The sequence below is a fragment of the Pseudopipra pipra genome, chromosome 2 (genome assembly GCF_036250125.1).
Source record: "Pseudopipra pipra isolate bDixPip1 chromosome 2, bDixPip1.hap1, whole genome shotgun sequence".
NCBI lineage: Eukaryota > Metazoa > Chordata > Aves > Passeriformes > Pipridae > Pseudopipra > Pseudopipra pipra.
The window spans coordinates 82,914,607-82,939,792 of NC_087550.1; the positions used below are offsets into that span (position 1 = coordinate 82,914,607).

The following is a 25,186-nucleotide window of genomic DNA, read 5'->3' on the forward strand; positions in this document are numbered from 1 at the left end:
CCCTGAGTACTTCAGCTGGCCTTGCAGCTCCTGGAGCTTCCAGACTACTGGCCAGATGGCAGAAATCCTGGCAGCAGTCCAGCTTAGATTTGAGGAAGATCGGAAAGTTGTACTAGGAAAAAAAAAAGAAATCTTTATCCTTCTTAAAAGAAAGACACCCAGGCATTGCCTTTCAAGGAGAAATATCTATATGGTGCTCAGATGGCCTTCTGCAATGCAGAAGTTGGAGCAGTCAACTATTTAGCAGTATGATTCAGGACAGTAAACTGCTTTTTGAACAACCTTCTGTTGGTTACAGTGAGGAAAAGCTGAGTCCTGACACCTGCATTTTGCACTTTTGTGAGATAGCTCTTTTCAAGTTTATGATCCCAGTCTGATTAGGGAAAAGTCGCATGCTTAATGGTTTATTTGGTTCAAACTGATGAGCAATTCATTGCAGATTTGGCTCATTTTGAATGGAACATTTTAGAATTGAAGAAGCTGACTTTCAGATGGAGTAGAGAGGTAGACTGGTAGAGATGTTTGCTAAGACCTGAGTAAGGATCTGCTGCAGGCAGTATCAATTACTCAGCCCTGCTGCAGCTGGAAAAAGATGTACATCTACAATTAGCAGGAGATCTACAGCGGTAGAATTGCATCAACAATGCAGAGGGTGGCATTGCAGTCATTTAGTCAAACTGGCATAGTTAAAGTGGTACAAGCTAAGGTGTTTGTGGGTGCTTGAAGTGATACATTCCTGTTCTTAATTTCAAGCAAGTCCTGGGAAGACTCAGAAATTTGAAAAAAGTAACACACCTGCAGAGTCAGTACAGCAGTCAGGATTGAGCATAGCTGAAGAATTTCAGGGAGATGCACCAGACAGATTGTGGAAGATCAACTAAATAAAATGCTAAGCTAAAGATGACATGTCTTTTCTGGAAAGGTCAGGAAGCTAAGAATAAACTAGGGTTTTTGTGAAGAGGAAAACAGAGCTTGGAAAATTGATGTGAAGACAAGAGGATGGAGAGCTAAGAAAATACACACTATTCCCCAGCTTCTTCTGAGACGGGATTTTGTACTGTACATGTGTTATAGCTCTACTTGAAATAGTTCCCTGGAGGCTGGGTTGAAAATGAAGATATATGTTTCAAGGCAAAATGAATATGAAATATTATTGCTTTGTAAATGTAAGCAAACATCTTAATTAGATTGCAAACAATCTAAAAAAAAGAAGATTAATTAAACAGTCTCTTTTTTGGTGACATATGTGTAAAATATAGGCACAGAATAATCTAGTTACAAGCACTTTCAAATTATTTGTTTGAGCTGTTAGTGAAAAAGGATGCATAATTTTCATACTATAAAGGAGTGTTGTCACTATGGTCTTCATCCTTTTATTTTAATATCTCCTGTGTAATGATAAACAAAGATCCAAAGATGATACCAGCACTGCTGAAACGTACAATATGGGTGTCTAATATAATTGTAATTAACAGTTTCCATTCATTTGCAAGATATACCCTGATGGCATTGCTCAAGAGAGGGGGAGCATTAGTGGTAATTATGCTTTGACTTTATAATGTTGGATTGAAGTGATGGTTTCTGACTAAACCAGAAATGAGTGGTTGTTCTGTATAGTGTAACAACACTGCCATCTAACTGCTCCTACAGAGAATCACAAGTTATCAAGAGTGAAAAATACCTCAAATTCACGAATCTGAAGCAACCTGGTATTTTTTATGGTGACTGCATAAAGACAGTTGCTCTCTCTCTCTCTCTTTTTAAAATCATTAATTACCTGATCTTGCTTTTTTAAGTAGTGATATTAAACCTTTGTACTTCTGAATTTGTCTGTAAGAAGGGAAATTTAGCTTATCTTTGGATGACAGAGGAGAATTTAAACCTGTAATGTAAATGTATTTGACTTTGGAAATTTGGCTTTGTCCAGGGACAAGACACAAAACACTGTGTGTGTTGGGGGGCAGTAAAAAGCCCGAGAAAACAACAGACTTCATAGTCACAGGAATTTCTACACCAAATCACACAGCTGGACTACCAGTTTCCTACCTTGTACCTAACAAAACTTCAAAAGGATATCGAAGAACACTTAATATAAAAAATGGTAAATATCTAACTCAAAGTGTCATTCTATAAGGTTCTGTCTTATCTTTATGTTACCTCATGTTGATTGAGATGATCTCATTACTGGTTTTTCACATCCTGTTAACACCGCTGTTTCTGAAAGTGACTTTCACCAGCAAACAGGGCTCTGAGTACAAAAGTCTCTTATTTCTGTTCTCTGAAACTGATGTCCTTCAAGCCTATTGGAGGGTGGATTTTTTTTGCTGTAACTGATATCAGGGCTTCCAACAGTTCTTTGCTCTCTCTCTTTTTTTTTCCATGTGACTTTTCTTATTATTTCTAATTATTTAACTTTTGTTTTGCGGAGATTCTTATTATGTCTTTAGTTATTTTCATAATATTTTTTATATTTTTTTTGACCAATGCCATTTTCTTTTTTAAGACAAAAAAAAGTGTAGCATAATCAGAATACATGATTCCCATCAGATTATGTAAAATAAATGTATTCTTTACATCTCTGTTTTGTTGTCTTGTTTTCCAGTTAGCTGTAACACAACTAAGTATAAGACAGTTTCACATGAATGGAAAGGGATGGGGACTAAGACTGAAAGATCTACAGGTAAAGATTAAGATGTAATAGACCTGGAAGAAAAAAAAAATTAAATATAAATTAGAGAAGTTTTTCTTTTGGTCCAAGCAACTTCTCCTAAAAGTCAGTGGGGTTTAAGATCTTAAAACACTTTTGAAAAAAAAAAAGTGCTGATGTCTAGTGACACCTCAATAGAAACATTCAAAATGAAACAAACATACAGATCAGAGCTTTCCATCTTTATTTTTCAGTGTGATGATGAAGTTGAAAGTCAAGCTTCTGTTATGGGGCTCTCAGCTCTTTAAAATCCAAATGACATAAGAGGGAAGAGACGGAATCTCTTTCTCTGCTTGCCATAGATTTGCAATATCTTCCTCAAAGCCCTGAGAAAAAAGAGAGAAAAACAAGTACCTTAGGCTGAATTTTTATTAAATTAGATATTTTACTTGAGTAGGAAAGGCAATTTAAAAATTCATATAGATTTTTTGCAGGAATGTTGACTATGGTCACTGTCTATAAGGCTGAAAATACCACATGAATAATAAGCTATCTACAGGCTCTTTGAGAGACAAAGTACATCTTTCAGCAGAACATATTTTTCTCAAGGTTAGCTGCTCAGGACCTAATGAGATGAAATATGTATTTAGAAGCATGAAATGGTTTCATCTGGTTTCAGCCATGGCAAACAACATAGTATAATAGTCACCACAGAGATACCTTTTTCTGCTTTCTGCTTGTAGCACATTTTCTGTCTGCAGCAGCTGCTTCTGGAGAGCTGATGGAGCAGGCTAAGTTTATGAAAGTTTATGATTGCCACCTGGTGGTTAGTAAAGAAAATCAATTAGTTTTTGGAAGCTCCAGGATTATTAAGAAATAGTGTTGAAGCCACTTGAAGCAAGTAATATCTTGAGGAAAAGACAGCTGAAATTATGCAGAGAAACCTATGCAAAATTTTCATTCATTCTTTTCCTCACATTTTATTGTTTTAAAGAATATTTAGATGTGAAAAGAGAAACCAATATATTGAACACAGGAACTTAGATTCAGTCAATATGTTATTCATGAGAGGCTCCCTGGACTACCTTCCATCAACATACATGGACAGATTTTTCTTAACAGTTGGAGTTTGCATGTAGTGAAATTTATAAACAGTAACACTGTTTACAAACAATCAAAACCAACAATAAGCCTTGGCAAAGTTCTTTTCCTGCATTTATTGTGCATCTTACATTCACAATTTGATTCTATAGGAATTTCTGTTATGGAAATAACAATCAGAGCAAGAAAAAAGCATATGTGGTAAAGTTTTAAAATGCTGGATTACAAATCTCCCTTCTAGTTTTCGATGAACTTGGTATAATTCACTATTCAGGTTTACTGTAGTGAAAAAGTAAAGGAAATTGCATAATTAAGTCTTTTTGAAATAACCCAACTTTTTGAAATAACAAGCTAATGGTACTTTAACTAAAAGAAAATTAAATTTATGACTCTGAGATCACTAAGCCATTTGAAAGTAGATAGAACTGTCTAGAATTTTTTTCTCCAGTGATTAAAAAAAATAAAAACCATTCAGGTTTAAAGAAAAGTTTTGAATGCAAAGTAAAATGTTGAGATTTGGAAATCCTGTGCTTCGTGGTAGACGGAATATCTGACTCTACCTTCCTTTTCTCTGGGTCATGAGCAGGCACATCCCTGGAGGCTCACCTCTTGGAAAAATGAGGTAATGAGTCATGAAGTCCCTGGATGTGATGGATAATGTGAAATATGTTACAGAAAGATCCTGAGACTTGGAGAAGAAAAAGGATATGAAGGAAGCAAATTTATCTGCCCTCTTGACTATTTAATTCCTGTTCCCAGTCTCTTCTTTTCTGTCCCCATTAATTTGGAACTGCGGACATGTCACACACAGTTCCAAAAGAAAGAAAACGTCAGGAGGACGGTGTCCACTAGCCTGAAAACGAGGGCACTTGCATGAAGGATGCACATCTCAGCCACAGGAAAAAATTAAACCACCCTCACCTATGTGCTGCATGCCTTTAAACAACTTTATTCAAAAAAATTATGAGAGTGTGCAGTAATACAAGGAGGACAAGAAGAAAGAAGATGAGACAGAGAATTAACTCACCACCGCTACCTCCAATATCAGAGAGATGGTTAAATCTCCTCTCCCTCATTTCAGTTCAATACTTGGGCATCCTCATATAAAAAGAGGAATTATATTTGATATTTTTGCATATATTTACCCTTCAGTGTTGAATATGGTATCCAAATCCTGGGGATTAAATTATTGCAAAAATTTGGAATTATTATGCCTATTGAGAAGAGGGAATATTTGTGTTTCCTCTGAGTAGCTTAAACAGTTTTCTGAGTATATTTATATTGAATGAAGAACTTTATTTTCCCATATATGTTATAGATCCTGTTTATCTGACTCAGAGCAGTAGTTTTGCTGTAGAGCTTGTAGTAGATGTCAGCTACGAACTGCAAGCCTCAATTTGCATTATAGATCTATTTATTTAATTTATTATGTTTATAATGGATAGATTAATGCATTTTACTTAGAGTAGAAATTTATTTATTCTGTTTTAAAATTTGGCACTTCAGGGACATCTCTTAAGAAGTGAAATGAGATCTGAATTATAAATGAGACAGCACCAACCCTAAGTGAGAACTTCGATTTCTGGAAGATAAGAGAAGAGGTTGTTCAGCTCTAGATCTTTGATTCAATTGCATATAAAGCAGGACCTGGCAGAGAAGCTCATTTTCAAGTTTCTAAATGTTAAGCTTTACTAGGAAAGAGACTGTGCATACCATATAGAACATTTGTTTCCTATCCATCTTTGCTTTAACAAAATATTGTGTCAGTTCAAAGGCAGGATAGATTGGTGATATGCTGAACTTAGTGCTCTAGCTGAAGATGAAGTAAAAAATTCTTAATTGCTTTCCTATGGGTATTTTTTTCCCAGAATTCTGTGCTTCTGGAAGGTATCAGCATCCATGACACCTCATATAATAGTGATACAGAAAAAAGACATCCCAAACCCCCATGAAACTAATACTATCTAGAGAGCCTCCATGAAGCACCACTTCCTGACTGCAGTAGGATTCCTCCTACTTGTGAAACCAGCCCCTTGAATAACCAAAAATGGCCTACACCTGCGAGTAGACATTCCCAATAATAATGAAGCCAAGAACCACATACTGGTATTATAAGGACAAAAAGTTTCAGAATTACTTATTTCAGACAAATCAGAGTCACTTTGATCCTATTGTGTTCCATCCAATGGGGTGGGAAGAAGTTTGTGACCAGATTTAGGACCTAGAGGATTTGAGCTCTATGGATGACTCAGTACCAAACAAGCCATTGTGCCAATTTCCTTCTATTCCCCTAAAACCTCCAGGTTTTTTTAATTCACATTAGTCTAAACTGACTTTGACACGCTTTCCATGTATCCTTTGATATTTTAAAACACTTGGATTTTGGATTCAACTCCTAATACACATTCTGGTTTTGTTGCAAGGTTGATTTTTACAGCTCTGTGTGGAAGACCTGGATTTTTATAATGCTGTCGTAACCCCAAGACACTATGAAGTAAATATATAATTATATATCACTTTGACAAAGTAGTAATACATTGTATTCCTACCATATATTCAGTAACTGATAGAAAAAAAAGATTGATTTGATTTGAAGCTGATACTGATTTTTCCCTATGTGAATATAATGGTATGCATAATAAAGTCAATATTGACAAAAGAGGTGTACTTTTTATACCATACAATTTGGATCATTTAAAGTAAGTTTACTGAGTTCTTACTGTAGCACTAAAATAGCTTTGCTGTATCCTTCAATCTTTAATTACAGGTTGTTTATTTTCTACCAAATGGGAAATTCTTATTGCCTCAGAAAAAAGGGTTAGTAGACTCATTTGTGAATTATATTTTTAAAGTTAATAAGTGCCTTTTTAATTTTTTTTTCTTTTTTTAAATTGGGAGCTTAATCTCAGAGCAGTGTGTTATCAAGGAGAAGAGGACTGGTCAACTTATAAAGCAAAGCAATTTTCCAGAGCAGTCTGAAAAATTAGTTTCAGTAGTAGTAGAGGAGGCCTTTAAAGTGACGAAAACCCCCTTGAACACAACTCTGAAAAAACAACCCCCTCAAAATTACAAATAATTTTTATAATTACAAAAAAATACTAAATTTTTATTTGTTTGGGATTTGTTTGGGAAATTTGGTTGTCATTTTAAATTTTGTTTTTACATTCTAGATTTTCATTTGCTAATATGCTAAACACAGGCTTCCACTTATCTTTTTATTGTTACCTACTCTGTATTATTAAATTTTATACAGGATTCTATGCCTATGTATAGTAGTTCTCTTAGTTTCAGACTACTTATCCCTGTACTATTTTCAGCTGCATCTTCAGTTTTAGCTGTTTCTGAAACTTGTATGCTATTCTGAATTTAAGTTTTCTTTCATTCAAACTTCTATCCTGGTAGCTTTCTAAAATATTCCATGGAAGCCATGGCTTCTCTGAAGTACCTGAGGAGTAGCATAAGTAGAGTAAAATGCTTAATTGTCCTTGTGAAAAAAAATTTACCTGATAATCTTAACTAAATCCCTGTTAAATGAAAAAAATGTTAAGGTGAAGAAGTTTATGCATTTGACAAGGAGATGTATTCCTGTTCTGGAATGAAAAAGATTTCTAGGAGTGCAAATCTGTCAAACTACTGAACCTCAAGGCAGGGACTGGGGGAGCAAAGCCCCACCCATCACAAGTGAAGATCAGATTCAAGACCACGTGAGGAACGTGAACATGCATAGGTCCATGGGACCAACCTGATGCATCCCAGGCCTCTGAAGGAATTGACTGATGTAGTTACCACTCTCCATGATATTTGAAAAGTCATGGCAGTCAGGCAAGGTCCCAGTATCTGGAAAAAGGGAAATGTCACACCCATTTTTAAAAAGGGTAAAAGAAGATCCTAGAAACCACTAACCAGTCAGCTTCACCTCTGTGCCTCGTAAAATGATGGAAAAGATCCTCTTGGAAGTTATGTCAAAACATATGGAAGACAGAGAGGTGATTTGAGACAGCCAATATGTCTTCACTAAGGGCAAATCATGCTTTGTGGCTTTTTGTGGTAGAGTGACTACATCGGTGGACAAAGCGAGAGCTACAAATATCATTTACTTGGACTTTGTAAGGCCTTTGAAATGGTCCCACACAACATCCTTGCTGCTACATTGGAGAGATGTGTGTTTGAAGAATGGACTGTTAAATGGATAAGGAATTAGCTGGATGTCCATGTACAAGGTCTTGCAGTCAGTAACCAAGCATCTGAGTGGAAAACAGTAACAAATGGTGTCCCTTTGTGGTCTGTACTGGGACCTAATCTATTTAGACACAGAGGGATTGAGTCCAACCTCAGCAAGTTTGTGTCTGACACCAAGTTGAGGGGTAAAATACGCTTGAGGCAAGGGATTCAATCAAGAGGGGCCTGATGGCCTTGAGTGGTGGGCCCCTGTGAATAGTTAAACAGGGCCAAGTGCAAGATCCTACAGCTGGGTTGGGGCATTCCCCAATATCAACACAGACTGGCGGATATATGAATTGAGAGCAGTCATATAGAGAAATGCTTAGGGACATCAGTGAATGAAAAATTGTACATGACCCAGCAATCTGCTCTTGCAGCCCAAAAAGCCAATTCTTTCCTGGGCTGCATCAAAAGAAGAATGATGAGCAGGTCAAAGCCCTACTCTACTATCATGAGACGCCACATGCATCTGGGGTTCCCAGTACTAGATGGAGTGTATCCAAAGGAGGACTACAAAAATGGTCAGAGGGCTGGAACACCTCTCCTACGAAGTTAGGATGAGAGCATTAGGGCTGTTCAACCTAAATGAGAGATGACTCCTTGGAGACCTTGTTGTAGCCTTACAAAATATAAACAGGGCTCAGCAAGACTGAGAGACTGTGTACCATGCCTGCAGTAACATCACAAAAGGGAAATGGTTTTAAAGTGAAGGAAGGTAGGTATAGATTAGAAACAAGAAAGATTTTTTTTTTTTACAATAAGAGTGGTAAGAATCTGGAACAGATTGCCCAAAGAAGTTGTGGATACTCCATCCCTGGAAGTACTCAAGGCTGGATGGAACTCTTAGCAACTTGGTCTAGTGGAAGGTGTCTCTGCCCATGTCAGGAGAGGTTGGAACTAGATGATCTTTGAAGGTCTCTTCCAACCCAAACTATTCTACAGAATATTAAACAGGAGGCTATAGTAAGAAAGTGGGCATGGCCGAGGACTGGGTAAGCTAAATGGGTAGAATTGATGAACACATGCTTGAAAAAAATTTTGCTTGCTTGGTCTGGTAAATGCATTTACTTTTGAAGAACATGGTCCATTACTTTCAGTTTAGAACATAGACTAGTATAATCCTGTGAAGTATTATTAAGAAAAGTGGAATAATCCAACCTTAAGCTAAAAAAAGATGGAAAATATGTTATAAAGGAAAAAAAAAGAACTACAGGATTCTAGAAATAACCTTAAATATATATCAAAACCTTAGTGAGTTTTACTTTGGTTTACACGTGCTCTGTTTCCTTTTTCTCATCCCCATGTGAAAAAGTCCAGCCAGAAAAAATATTTTATCATGTGCTCCAAATGATTTTCTTAGAATAGGAATCACATTTAACTGGTATTTGCTTCATACCTGATGGGGTTGCATACATAAATTGAAACCTTGATCTCAAAGCAGTGGGGGAGACCTTGACCATAGGTTTGAAACAAAGTGGATTCCTCACATCTCCTCCTAAGAAGCCAGCGACCTAATGAAAAACTGGCATCAGATTTTAATTTACCAAGTCAGTGAAATTGGTCTCATTCGCAGTGTTGGATGTTATTCATGGCAAGGAAAAATCTGGATTCAAGACAGACATTATGACATGAAAAAGGAGTTTGTAATAAACCTGTATGTTTAAATAGAGCAGTTTATTCACCCACTGCATGTACCTACCTGTGTCAGAAGCTGGGTAGGTCAAAAAAGCAGGTGTTTGTGAAGGTGTGAGGAGCAATCCCAGGTTACACATCTGTGAGTAAACTGTGAGGCTTCTGGTATATTTTCTCACCATATTTACAGCTTAGATTGTTACAAAATACTTTTTATTTTCATCTGTTGTTTGCTGCAGTACGTTATGCCATCTTCACTGTATTTTGATTCATGTTATCAAAGGGGTCAGGATTGACTTCCACAGATGCATTGCTATCATTTACTGTCACCCAAAATAGTTCCTAAAGCATTTGAAACCTGACTTGTAAATGTCTCTGGACTCACCTCTTTGAACTTTTGTTTTGTTGTATATCCCTTTTGAGAAAAACCAATCCTTGTGCGACTAGACAGAGAAGTATCTAATACCATTTATACATTCAGATCCTCACTGTAAACTGCTGAATATCCCATAGCTAATAAATGAACATGTATTTTTGTAGATGTTGCACCATCGAACTTTGACATACACATGTTCTAAAAATTAAATGTTTTTCTTTCATGGGTATTATTTTTCATTTCTCCTAATTGTATTCCCTTCATAAGAGATCTGAGTTGAACATCTATAAAGTACTGATACTGTGTTATGCAGCACAGTCTGGAAAAAACAGTTGAATATGAGGAAATTACTTCAATTTTTATATTTTTGTTAAGAACATTTTATGAAATAGGTAATTGCAGTCCAGGCTAGAACATAAGAGTTTGGAATTTTTTTTCCATTTTCTTTTTCCTTTGAGAAGAAATTTTTTTTAAATTTAAGCATTATTTAAAATCATTATTCCCCCCAACACCTTGGATTTAATTTCATTCACAAATCCCTGACCCAAAAAGTCAGACTCACTGTTTGCATCTTTAAATTTATTCTTAATATAGCATTATTTTTAGTATTTTTTTCACAATCTTCAACAGTTTCTCCTGTCATTTTGAAAACAAGTTTTTCTGTGAGTCATTGTAATAAATTATTTCATCAAAGTTCTCTGTAAAAAATTAAAGATAGTTTTAGTTGCTTAACTAAAGTAGCTATAATAATACAATATTTAATATATTATTACAATTTACAGCTTTTTTTTTTTTTTTCTGACAGGACCATATAGCCCTCTTTTCAATGCTAAGAATCATAGGACATTCCATATAGTTAAAAAACACGGATGCCAGTTTAGCTCATTTCAAATAAAATCCAGTCCTTAACTCTGAAGAAAGAAAAAAAAACCAAAAAACAAATAACAAGGGAAAAGGAAACGAGATTAAGCACAGTTAAATAAATATGCTTTTAACATGAGTTTTCTGTCATACAATTTGGGAATAACAGAAGAGTAGAATAATTTTAATTGCAAATCTCTTAACATAAACATGTAATTTGTAGCTGCATAGTTCAATCTGAATCTTTAAAAGGCCCAAAATCTGGTTTTGAACAAAACAAAAGAAAACAAATGAAACCAAGCAGCTTCTGAAGAACTACATAAATAAATTGTCATTAAAGGTTAATAATAAAAAATGGAGTTATGAGAATTTTTTTAATATAATTTTCACTTGTAGGAGTGAAAATATTGTAAATTTTTTCAGTCTTTTTTCTTGTATTTATAATCCTGTGTAAGTTTTTGCATATTCAAACCCTGAATGAAACTTCTTAGAGTTCAGAAAAAGAAAGGTCTATCAAATCAAAGCTCAAGGCTTTGGCTCAACATGACTTTTGCATAGAGCTGCAGCTAATTATTTGACCAAACCCTTGGACAAACCTTAGGAACATTTCAGTCTTTCAGCTGATCACATGTTTATTTATCTTATCAATGTGAGTTTATCTTTGCTCATAGGGATCTTGGGCTTTCCAAATCCTCCCTGAAGTCAGTGAAAGGACTTGCTCTGAAACTGGCAGGTTTTGATCCATAGCATTAATCCTAGTTCCATCTAAATGAAAAGCATGAATCCCATTGAGTTCAGTGGACCTGTGGACTAATGATGAATAGGAGACAATGTGAGAACATCTCTCTGTGGATGAAAAAATAAATACTTTTGCTTTATTAGTTGTTTTGGGGTTTTTAAAAATTATTTGGTTTGTTTTGGTTTTTTATCCTGCAAGTGTAGGAAATAGGAAATAGGAAAACTCTACATTTCGTCAAATGTATTTAATTACCAGAGAGCTACTAAGCCAAAAATATGTTCTATTTCAGACTGGTGATTCTGTTACAGAAAGGGAAAGGTGGACGGAGGGAAGGAATGGGAGAAAGGCAGACAATTTTTTTTATTCTGCCTTTGTTTTTACTGATCTTCTCCAAAACCAACAAAAAATAGTGACTATTTTTCTCATTGGTCACAGGCCTGATATCTTTCAACTGATGTAGCTGCTCTGCTTTCTTTTCAGAGTTTTCCTAGAAAACCAATTAGTAGCTGATGATTGTCAAGTACCACTACTACACAGAAACTTGGTCTTGTAAAGTGCCAGGTGCTCTTCATCATCAGATGAAATAACTAGAACTGAGCACACTTGATTGAAATCTTGTATTCCCTTTGGAAATTACAATAAAGGCTGTCAAAATTAGGTAATGCTACCAGGTTATTGACTGCTTGATATATAATTTATTGACATTCCTCGGAGGAGGAAAAGAGCGTCTGTCTCTTGTATGTGTGTAGTAACCAGACCTTGTATATTTTTACTAGACCAATTATTAGTTCATTTATTTCTGTCTACTGGAGCAACACCATAAAAGAAACTAATAAAAATAGTTTTTCCTTCACATTCGATAAGAGTAGACGGTTAATAGAGAGGACTGCTGTGCATTTAAAGGAAACTCTTTCACTGCATTTTAGCTGGTATCATGTTGCCACTTCATCCTACACCTGCAATTTATGCAAAAAAGCTGGTGGAGGAGCCTCAGTCTAATAAAAAGCCTTTAGAAACATGAATCCTAGGTAGACATAGGAACTTACTGGATGCTTAGAGAATGACCCCAAGATAGAAGGACTAAAATAAGACTATCCCACTCAGTGTATAACATTGGCTTAGGTGGTACATTCCTCAGTAGATTCTTGGTTTGTATCACTGTTTCCTATCATGATCATGCTTCATCCAGCTTAATTCAGAGCTGTGTATTCACCACTTATAAGATACATAAAAGTTTGGTGCTGCAATGCTCAGTGTTGTCCTAACTAAAGACACATTCTTTAGTAGTCTGTGAAGATATATCCCTCTGCTGCCTGTTTATCCCTTTAATGGAAAGTACTCTTCTTCTTTCTTCAATTTCCCTCACTGCCAAAGACTTGATGGAAAGATTTGTATGTTTGTGTTAACGATGTCCTAGCTGGCAATCTAGTCTTCACTCAGATGTCCTTCAGTTTCTACTGGAGTAGAACATCACATCTTCTTTTCTGCTTATCCTACCCTGAATAATAAATCCTGGCAAAATCACAGAGGAGGGCAGCTGGGAGCGGTAGTGTCAGAAGGTCTGTAAAGAGATTTCACGAAGACTCATTGATAAACCTCTTACCCCTTCTGCTGAGATAGTTCTCAGTGTGAGAATAGCAAAAGGGTTTAGACGCATACACAGCTGGCAAAATCTTCACTCTTCCTGAGAGGGTTGGTTCCAAAACATGTTAATTCTGTTTCAGCTGTTTGGGGTGTCCACTGCACATGTCGCATCTAAAGCACACTCGTGTTTCCTCTGATCTTTGTAATGGAGCCTGACTGAGACTGAAGGTGTAAACAGGGCAAACACATGCCCCTCTGAAGAAGAAACTGAGTCACTTCATGTGTGTCCAAGAGACAGACACGGTGTTAGGAGAATGAGAAGCCTAGAGATTGGACTGAAGTGCTGAAGCAGAGTCAGCACTTTGAAAATAGGCTCTCCCCTAGGACCCATGACGGAGACCTCCTGTACCACTGACACCCGCTGGAACTGTTGGGATGAGGTCTGTGTTGGGATCTTCCTGCATAAATCAACGATTTCAAGTAAAAGTTCAGAAGACTAATAATTAAAATCATAGGAGACAGTATGGTGGAAAGAATAACAAAATATGCCCCTTTCTCCCAAATTGTTTACTTTTTTATAATATCTATTTCTACTGCTGAAATTCTGCTTGGAAATTTACACTCCATAGTAAGTAATACAAATACAGTAATTTTGCCCTATTTATTTTCTCCTTTGGCATTTTTTCCCTACAGTACACTGTATTTTAAGAATTGTAGAGAATATGCATTTATGTCTCTCTCTTTTAAAATAGTACTATTTCTATATAGATATAAACCTACACATGCCTTTTTTTTTTTCATCCCTGTTGTATTTTGAAGAATTATAGCTGGTTTCTCAGATGGGTTTTCCAAGTTGGCCAAAACATTTTTCCCCAAAAATCACTCACAGTAAATCTTTCTTCTTTCTTCTCCCTTCAGGGAAAGATCAAGCTTGTTAATGTGTGAAAAAATGTTGGAAAATACTGGACACCTAAAGGTCTTCAGTAAACGTACTTGCTCAGAGTTGCTGTAGAAGATACCGACAAATTAAATCCCTCAGTTGAGATGATATGTGCTCCGGTCCTAACTCCCATCCAAAAATCTAGCTTTACTGAGAACTATCATATTCAGAACTGGACATAGTATTTTCCCAAGCTTTTCTAAAATATTACTGTTTCCTGACAGCTGCTAACAGATGACAAACCCTCTTTTTACCCCAGAAAGGCTATTTAATTTCATCTCCACAATGACAAAGTTTCTGGTAGTTAGTCCTCTGTGCTCCTAGTTCAATTTTGAAACCACTCCGCCAAATTAATATGAGTAGGCAATAATAAAAAAACCAGAACCATTAAGCAGTAATATGCTTTTGCCAGTCTCTTATTAAGACTCAGATCACTGAACCCAGTGATCCTCTGTTTATGCACTATGTCCATGAGCAATTCCTGAGTAAAGATTATGGGACAAAAAATGGAGACCTATGTGCTACCATGAATTTTTTGTAGGAGAGTGCCTTTGCCTGTATCAAGGCCCACTGAAGTCACCAGGACTCTGAGCCCAGCTTGAAGCCTATCTGCGCTGGTCTTATCACTGACAGGATATACAGTGAAAGCTGCAGTAAGGATCAGGCACCTTCACAGATTCCTTATTTAGTTGATTCTTTACATGTATCTTGAAATTTCCTAACACAAATTTTTTTTCACTTTCCTTAAAGCTAGCTCTATTCTGCAAATGAGTTTTGCTTGTGCTTTGGATAGTCATCTAATACAGATTTCACCGTGTAAATTTGTGTGCATGTACATAAGCTGTCTTCAGCTCTCACATAAGCATGTATCTTCTGTGCAGAGAGGCAATGCTTACCAAAAGGGCATTCATTATCATAACAAATACAGAGAGAGCAAAAGACAATGTCCTTGTCCCTCACTTTTTAATAGAAGAATATAACTACATAAACTGAGAGCCACAGTATGTACCGAATGAAACCTGCCATCTCTGCTGTTTGAAATACAGCTCTCATTCTTTCTTCTTTAATCATGTAGAATAGCATTAAACTCTCAAGAAGAAATTTCTTTGTTTGGTTTGTAACTATTGTTCCACAAATTCTTTGGCAGCTGATGACTTGGTTTCATCATTTATAGAGCTAAAACTTCATTCTAGAATTTTGTTGGTTTTTGTCTTTGAATTATGGTGTGCAGAAGGACAGCCTTCACCTGCTATATTAAAATAAATTAAAAAAAAAAAGAAAAAAGATACTGTCTCTTTAATGAAAGAAAAGCATTAATATACTGTATTACCGAATGCAAATGCAATAAAGAATAACATATAGCTCTGGTTATGTTATATGACATTTGGCTTAGCAGTATTAACATATTGTACAAAATCTGGATTTTCCCTATTGCAGAAAAAAAGATGATAAAAGACATGGGAAATATCTTTCTTCCATATGATCATAAAATAAATATTATTTTTTCTTTTTCTTCTCATCAGTCATTTGCAGAAATATTTTAGTATTACTTCTTTGTTAAGCCAGCTCTTTATCATGTATGTATTAGGCATACAGTACAAGGAGAAATGGAACAAGATGGCAGTTATAGCAGTGGCAAGATGCAAATTTATTCTGGAAAAAAGTAATATGTGCACAATATCAAGCATGCTTAAGTTTGTGCCAGGAAAACTATTACGAATGAAGAATGGATGGAATGGAATTTTGCATCATACATGATTACATGTTGCTTAACTTCATAGAAGAGTCTTTGTCTACTCCTGATGTCCCCAGGTGCCACCAAGAGAAGCTGCTTACCACACTGCTAGGGTGAAAATAGCAACAGATACCCCAGCAGTAGTTACCCCTGCAACATGACTCTTTGTTTCAGAAATTAAAGAAGTAGACCTCAAAAAGATGACAGAAAATTCACAGACCATTGAACTGCAGGCACTAACTCCAGGTGGGAAGAGTGGGACAAATTTATTACATGTTGTACTTGAGTAATAATTGAAAGTCTGTAGTTGTTTTCTACTTCATTTTCCCCAAGTTTAATTAGGCTAATTTATGCATGTGACATCATTGTCACTGTTTTTCCTCCTGTCTCTCTCATATTGTATGACACATGACAGAGTGTAACCAAGCAGTGGAGGAGTCGTATTTTTCACTGACACCACTTGAAAACCATTTTATAGAAAAATAAGGGATGAAAGATGAAGAAGAGCATGAGAGAAGAAATAAAATATCTTAAAGATAGATCTCTACATTAACTCAGGCAAAAGAGAAATAATAACTTTTCTTCATGTGCCAATTCAATCGGGATGAACCAGACTTGCTACTGTATTGGTACAGTGTAAAAATAGATGACAGTGAGTAATGGTGTGAACAAAAAAAACCATGAGGAACATCACAGAAATGTATGTTGGATGGCCTTTGCACAGCAGAGGTAGATAAAGGTTATAACAAACTGTTTACTGACCATGTACACTTACTAGAATTAAGAGGTCAGTTGAACAAGAGCTCACCTAGTAAGAGCTTTCTCAGTAGTGTGACTCATCAGCTGTAGTACAGTACCAGAGCACTGCCCAGTTATTGCTCCATCACTTTTCAGTAACATCTCTGTCCTTTCAAAAGTCTACATTCTACCATTAGTTAAGGCTTTTTCTTTTGCATTTCTACATTTTTCCCCAGTTTTTCATCAGTTCACTACAATGAATACATGTGCCTCTAAAAGAAAAGAAAATAAATAAAAAGCACCATGTTTTATTGAACAAAATATAGCATGTGCAAGAAAGGGAAGGGAAGAATTATAGAAACAAACCAGTGCTGAAGAGTTTTGCATTAGCTGGTGCTTTTTGTTGTTGTCATATTTGCACAGATCATTTTAGGCTCCTCAGTCCGGGTTGTAGCAAAAGACTATCAAAACAAATGCTCTTGCAAAGTATTTGAGCTTTCGCAGCTTAACATGTGCATCTTGAACCGCTTAAGCAGCATGGTTATCTTCTTGTTTTTCTCCAGAATTTAGCAGACCATAAAGTGTATACAAAAATGCATTATGCACCAGTGATTAAATGTTCTTACAACATTAATATTTATGAAGGGGTATTTCATAGCTAGAAAGTAGGTAACTATATTTTATTTCCTAAGAGAACATTTTCTATAGGTTTCCTTCATTTCCCAGCTACACAGCAAATATCTCTAAAGTGCACTTCCCAAGTGTAGTTAGAGAATAGGAAGGAATGTAAAGTTTTTAAAAACAGCCCTTATTAACTTTTCCTTCCATTGATTCTACTGTAAACTCTAAAAAGCCTTTTAAGAAAGCAAATTCTCATACACTCAGCAGGTGAAATGTTCCCACAAAAATAAAGGTAAACAAATTAAAAACCACCCCAAAAAATGAAAAATCAGCAATCATATTACAATCTTTTCTCTTGACTACTCGTATCCTAGTATATCTTTACTGGTTTTATTGCACATTTATGAAAATGGTTGTCCTATATATTAAAAAAAAATAGTTTCTTTATCTGTGCTAACACATTCTTGTGCATCCTTAATAAACTAGAGTAACTTTCAATAACATGTAGATATTAGAAAAACAATGGAATCAAAACCAAAGAGATACTTTGTATTGCAGATGCTCAAAGACTTCTAGTGTAGTTTTGTTGAGACAAAAAAGAGTTGGATTTTGGAAGTTCTTAGCTCCCGTTCCATATGGAAAGCTGCTGGTTATGTGACAGCAGGAGAACTCAAAACATGATTCACAATGAATGTCAATCCTTCACCTCCAATATGAAGGTTTCCCAACTACTCAACTTGCTGAGCATAACTGGTTTTACGTAGCATATCTATTAAAGGCTGCTCCTGTTCAACTGACCAGTGAGAAAGGACTGGACTTCTTCAAACGGGTATTGGAGCAACAGTTTGTTATATATTTCTTTACGTTTTTTAACTGTCCGATCCCACCTTTTAAGGAGAGCACTTGTTTGTTCAGCTAAAAGGAACCACCTTCATGCTCCTTTTGGGTTTGCTCAGTCAACTGTTTTGTGCAACAGTGGCAGAGGCACACTAGAATTGTGTACCCATTCATTGTGATTACACAGACAGAAGCAAATGTGTGTTGTCTGTGACAGGAGATGGGAAAGGGAAAGGAGATGAATGGTTCCCATGGGTAAGAGGACAGTAAGGTTTATTTGGGTTTTTTTTGTGGTTGCCTTTTTTATTTTTTATTTATTTTCTATTTTTTGGTTAAATTTGTTTTGTTCTTTTTGTGGTTTTTTTTGTTGAGGCTTTTTTTGTGGGTTTTTTTGTTGATTTTTTCTTTTTTTTTTTTCTTTTTTTCTTTTTTTTCTTTCCTTTTTTTTTTTTTTTTTTCTGCTATGTCACCGAATCATAGCAGTCATTCCTCTAATAGAAACTGACAGGACATAAAAGACAGAACTATCAGATGAACACACACAATGACTAGAAAGATATTGACAGAGAAAAGACTTAATTTAGCTTTGATAAACCGTCCCAAAAATAAAATCCTGTATTAACAAGTGCAAAAAAACAAACAAAAAAAGAAACTCCAAACATTAAAACACAGTGTATAAAATGGTGTGAGAAATTTAAGTCACCAAACAGCCTTTTAGTCAATAAAAAGCTGTGTTCATGTGTCCTTGTTTGGGTAGTGGCCCATCCTTTTCATTTTATCCAAAAGGTCATTCAAGAAGAGATCTGAGGGTAAAGCACTCAGTCTTTGCTGTTTTTGACTGTAGTCATTTGGGCCTGTTGTGTTTCTATCATGTAAAATGAATCCTTTCTTTTATTCCTCATTGGTTGAATTATCTTCCAAAGTTGTTATGCCTCCAAAGCCCAGTCCTGTTGAGTTCTGTGCTGCTGAGACTGTAAGTACTGTATGTAAGAGAATTAATACAAGAACACACAGTTTAAGTCTGCTGTTACACAGTCTTGATGCTGATGAAACTGTGAGCGATGTCCTGTGACACATTGTTGAGCCACTTGTTTTTATAGTCCCTTTGGATTGATGATCTGATAATAGTCCCCATCTGACATCACAGCATTCTGGTTCTGCATTGGTTGGATAGTTTTCATAGAGCCCTGTAGGGTAAACATAAAAGAAAAATAAACACTAGGCACAAAGATTGGTTGAAGTGGTAGCTTGAAGGAACAGTTGATGGTTTAGTCTAAACTATTGAATCCACATCTTTGGGTGAGACTGAGACCCTCAAAAGATCTGTCATTTTGTATAACTAGAGATGTTGAAGGAACATGCATCATCTAACAAGAAGCAGCATTAAAAGAAAATTCAGAAGGAGTATGATGATGAGCATGGTTTGTAAAGTAACAGTACTAAAAAGTAATTCTTGATATTTGAATGATAAGAGTATTTGAATTCTTCCTTTTTGGGAAGTAACAATGAATGATGAAGTAAGAAATAACCAATCAGGACGTTTCTACAAAATTTGAAAGGACCTTGAAATTCTTCTTTCAGTATTTAAGCACATACCAGTAATATTATGATTCGTGAAAAGACAGGCATTAAATAACAAATTGAAGTACTGATGATATTGATAATATTGATTGTTTAACCAATGTAAATCAAACTGTATCACAGGAACAGCTTCCAAACAGAGCTGTTTTGGGTCTACTTTTTTACCCTGGATGTTGTCTTCAACACACCCCAGAGCTGAGAACAGTCTTTTCTTGCCATACAATAGTTGGATTTCCTGGTATTTCTGACTATACATCTGGGCCATTTTTGCCTATGGAACTCTACTGAGTTACTCAGCCTGATCTGATTATGACTTTTTGAACACTAAGAGGAATTCTGTCTTATTGCAAATTGTCAATGCTGTCTGCATTACTATATAGGAGATCAACCAGAGTGTTCTGTTTGCTTCTCACATATCTTTTTTTCTTACAAATAAAAATAACCTAATTAGGATACTTAACTAATGTTCAAATGCAAGAGTGTCTAACATAATGGACAAACAACTTTTCTGCATTTAAACTTATCTTGGACTAAATTGTTCAGTAAATAATATACTCTGTTGTAGAACTAGGTTTTACTAGGAAAAAGATCTATCTGTTCTGAAATATTAGGATAAAAATTTTGAAAGCAGCTTTATTTCGAACAAGAATTCATTTTCTCTGAAGCATTACAGCAACAATATTATTTTCAAAAAGCAATTTAGTTATAACATTCTTAGGTCCAAGCACCAGACTGCTTACATTCTGTAAATAATCTGTAAAGAAAAACAGCACAGCTTAAAATACGATAAAATGCAATTCTTTGGTTCCTACTTCCATAATATTGATCTACAACTAAACAAAAAGCTAGTTAGGTATGCTGAGCATGTTAAGATGCAAATTAAACCTAGACTAGCACATTTTTACATAGCTGACACAACAGCCTCCTATGCTATATATGAATCCAAGTGAAGTTGCATTTAGTTTTGTATTCAAAAAAATTTTTAAAGATACAGGAGCGAGAGGAACTTGTTTCATGTTCTGTAAATTCAGAGTTTACTCTATGGCAAACCTGACCATTTTTGTACCTTTGAAGTCAGAATCTTAATGCAGCATTCCAGTGCTTGAAAATTATTTATTCTCTCTCAGATCATAGCTGAAAGCACTGCATGTTTTTTAAGAAATTCAGCTGCATTTTGGAACTTGTGGACAGCTGTTTATTGCAAGAATAATAAAGCAGTCTTATTGCTAACATCATATTTTCTGAGATGTATCTTTTGGCATTTGTGTGCATAAGTCTGTTTTTAAACATTGCAATATACAGGCAGTGCCTCCCAAAGCAGGGAATTATACAATTTGTTTTATGACTGCAGTAGCTCAAATGATTAGTAGTAATTGAAGAAACATAGAGAATGGTTAATGCTTTGATCTCACTGAGACTTGTTTGCTATTCAAACTATATTTTCTGCCTTTCTTGTTATGGGAAAATCCTGACTTTCTTTGAAATCAAAGCTATGTATGCAAGTTGGCAGTCAAAATGTATTTAAATAGTTCATATGCACTTACTGAATTAAAAATAAATTGACAGCAACTCCACATTCAAAGCTGAATTGAATTTGTTCCTTAATGCAAAATTCCATTTCCTCTTTATTTCAATTCAGTAATTGAATTTAAGTTTTGAATTTGTAGTTACATATTTAATAAACAATTAACTACAGAACTACTATTCATGTGACAGTGTAGAACATTTGGATAAATTCAGTTAGACCTTTTGCAGTGAAATAATAGTTCACAACACGCGTTCTTCACCACATACTTGTTTGTAGCCACAAATATAAGTTTTTGCCCCTTGGATCTAATTAAGCAGTTTATTCAGTTAGGGGGTTACAAACCTGTGATTTATCAGAAATCCAGGGAAGCTGTCGACATCAGTCATGGAAAACAAAGGAGAAAAAAACCTAGTTTGTTTTTTATCAAAATATTCATAGAATGGCTTGGGTTGAAAGGGACCTTAAATCATCTAATTCCAAACCCCTGTTGTGGGCATAGACACTTTACACTTGACCAGATTACTCAAAGCCCCATCAAACCTGGCCTTGAACACTTTCAGGGATGAGGAATCTACAGCTTCTCTGGTCAACCTGTTCCAGTATCTCACCATGCTCACAGTAAATAATTTTTTCCTAATATCTAATCTAAACCTACTCTCAGTTTGAAACCATTTCCCCTTGTCCTATCATCACATGCTTTTGTAAAAAGTCTCTCTCCATCTTCCCTGCATGTTACTACCTGAACCTGAGTGTGTTAGCCCATGGAACTTTGTTTTCCTTGGGCTTCCCCCACCTTCAATAGATCAAGACTGCAAATGTTGCTTCGACCAATGGACATCTAAATTGCAACAATCAAGTCTCATCATCAGATCCAAGAGTGGTGACTCTGAACCCTTCTCTCTCCTTTTTTTTCTTTCTCTTTCTTCTCCTTTGGACGTTGTTTTAAAATTTGCCAAGTTCCTTATTCTACCTTAATTCTACTGGCCAAGCTGCTTTTGATGCAGTCCAGGACACAACTGGCTTTCTGGGCTGCAAGTGCACGTTGTTGGCTCATGCCCAGCCTCTCATCCACCAGCATCCCCAAGTCCTTCTTGGCAGGGTTGCTCTCAATCTGTTCATCCCTCAGCCTGTATTCATCCAGGGGTTGCCCTGACCTAGGTGCAAGACCCTGTACTTGGTTTTGTTTAATCCACATGAAATTCCCATGATCCCACTTCTTGAGTTTGTCCAAGTTTCTTTGGATAGCATCTCGTCCTTCAGATGTGTCAACCACACTACTCAGCTTGGTGTCATCTGCAAATTTGCTAAAGGAAACACTTAATCCCTTTGTCTATGTCATTAATGGAGATATTTAGTAACACTGTTGCAGAAGGCCACTAGGCTGGTTAGGCAGGACTTGCCCTTGGTGAAACTACGTTGGCTGTCTCAAATCAGCTCCTTGTTCTCCATGTGCCTTAGCATAGCTTCTAGAAGGATCTCATGATGGGTTGGTAGTTCCCAGCATCCTCCTTTTTAAAGATGGGTTAAATGTCCCCCTTTTTCCAGCCACCTGGGACTTGACCAGACTGCCATGACTTCTCAAATTTCGTGGAGTGGATTGGCAACTACATTAGCAAATTCCCTCAGGACTGTGGGATGCATCTCATTGGGTACCACACACTTATGTACACCCAGGTTCCTTGGGTGGTCATGAACCTGATCTTTACTTACAGTGGGAGGGACTTTGCTCCCCTAGTCCCCATCCTGGTGCCCATCCACTTGAGAGGTGTGGGAAGAGAGGTTGCCATTGAAGACTGAGGCAAAAAGTACCTCAGCCTTCTCCTTATCTGTTGTTACCGGTTTTCCAGCACTGATTATCATGGAGGTACATGATAATGTACCTTTGGCCTTCCTTTTCTGGTCAACATACCTGTAGAAGCCCTTCTTGTTATTCTCTGCATCTCTTGCCAAGTTCAGTTCCAGCTTTGACTTGGCCTTCCTCACCCCATACTTAGACTACACAATTTCATGCTTTTCCAAGGTTACCTGTCCTTGTTTCCATTGCTTTTGCTTCTTTCGCCTTAGCTGGACTTTTGTTTGAGTATTATATATAGGGATACAAAGTCTGAGATAAGAAATAAAAAGGATATCTGTATCCACCAAACCACCAAGGTTTTCCTATTCCTCTTCTGTCTTCATAGTTCAATTTGTAGACATCATTACTTTGTATTACTTGGGATATTTGACAATTACATTTCTGAGACTGACTTACCAGCTGTTACCAGCTCAAAATGTACTTTGCTTTTCACTTTTTACTTACAATTCTCAGTTCTATGTCTTCATTTCCCAACTCTTCCCAGCACTCAACTATATTTCATCAGCAGAAATCTTACACCATATGGAGGTTCTTGGACCTTTAGTATAATTGAGGATCTAGAATTTGCCAGGAGACTTTGGTTTCAAACCATTCTCTGGACAGATATACTATGACTTACAAAGATCATATAAAAGCTAACTCTTTGTTTTGTTACAGGATAGGTTTTTTTCCACATACAGCTAACTTTTTGATGATCAGCACAGAAGTTATATCTGTAGGGACTGTGTGTTACTAATGCTGGGGCAAGAATTAAGGCTACTCATTTGACTGAGTGTGCAAGTTTGGAGTTGGCTTCCTGCCAAATCTCCGAAACTCGACAACAGGGTCTCCTTCCCAGAGAGGGAAGGAAAAAAAAAACGAAAAACCAGGCAGCCAAAGTTCTAGCAAAAAATATATGTATATATATTATGTATAAAACAGAGATATACAATGAGAATTATATATATGAATCTATGATCCCAAATAGCTTCCCGAAGTCGAAGGGAAGAGGGGGAAAGGGAGAAGGGAAAAGGATAAAATAGGGTGAAAAGGGACAAATAATAAAACAGATCTACACAGTCTAAAAACCCAGCAAAGCTGAAGAATTGGCAAGAGCTCACCACTTCCCTTGAAAGAAAGCAGTACGTCTGGACACGGCCCAGCACTCCCCCCTCACGCGTGGCTGATAACAGCAGTTACTGTAGGCCTCAGCTCCAGATAAGCCAGGCCCAGACAGGGACCACCGTTCTCCAACCTCGTCGGAAGAAAAGAGAGCGAACTATCTTATCAATGCCTTATTTATACCCTAGGTTACGTAAAGGAATAGCATGGAATACTTCCTTGGTCACCTTCCTAGTTCCTTCCTGGTTACAAGCTGGTTACCAGGAAGGCCTAGACTGAAACCATCACACTGAGATTATGTTAATAGAGACATGAAGAGAGAAATCCTGTGTGTCCCAGTCAGCTGAATCATACTGAAAGAAAAAGGAGCAACATAACTAATATAGTATTCACTTTGTGCAGGAACAGCTTTGGGGGAAAAGCAGCAAACCGCTAGTAAGTTCTTACACAAGAATTGAAATCACAAAGATTGCCTATGCATGCATGGTCTGCCGATCAGCTAGATCACCAGATAACTCAGAGAATGATGTGGTTTCTGCCTGAGTTCTTGCAGGAACCAGCCTGCAAAAGTGGTGGTTGAATTTCCACATCTCTCAGCACTGTCAGGATGTGTCACACATGTAGCTGGATTTGTATCTGAAGCAGTTGGTCTGACTTGGCCCACTTCTTGGTTTCTTTGCTACAGAAAGAGTTATGGAGACAGTATTCTGCATCATGGGAAACTGGTCTGGTTGATGTAGATATTGTCATTGCTGAATAAGAATTTTGTGAAGCCACAGATTTTACGATATGTAATGTTTTTTCCCCATTTTCTTTCTGTGGAACTCTAAACTGTGTTCATTTTTAACATAGATTTCTGATTATTTTTGAGAGGTGTATGAAGCTTCCTGTGCTTGAAGAAAAGCATGAGCTAGAAGAAACCTGATAAGTGGATGTAGTATACCAGAATTTTCGAGTACTCCATTTTATTATGAAGCCCAAAGTAAACGAAGTCTGCCAAGAGTGATCCATCCAACAGGGACAACATTGTATCAGTTAATGCCAGAACTCTCCATGACATTTCTGTTTCTGAGGAATTATTTCCGAGAT

General features: G+C 36.5%; 1 protein-coding gene and 1 long non-coding RNA gene across 2 annotated transcripts in view; both read right to left on the minus strand.

Annotated features, from left to right (window-relative positions):
- Nucleotides 1-2,868: 2,868 nt before the first annotated feature.
- LOC135409946 (uncharacterized) lies at nucleotides 2,869-6,311 on the minus strand. Its single transcript, XR_010428451.1, has 2 exons — nucleotides 3,368-6,311; nucleotides 2,869-3,033 (listed from the first exon to the last, which is right to left on the minus strand). It is a non-coding gene; the product is annotated as an uncharacterized LOC135409946 (long non-coding RNA).
- A 5,372-nt stretch (nucleotides 6,312-11,683) lies between these two features.
- NALF1 (NALCN channel auxiliary factor 1) overlaps nucleotides 11,684-25,186 on the minus strand; it is a 457,870-nt gene continuing 444,367 nt past the window's right edge. Inside the window, exon 3 of the mRNA XM_064646133.1 lies at nucleotides 11,684-19,219. Coding sequence (XP_064502203.1) covers nucleotides 18,924-19,219 — 296 coding nt within the window. The 3' untranslated portion in view covers nucleotides 11,684-18,923. The remainder of the gene's footprint in view (nucleotides 19,220-25,186) is intronic.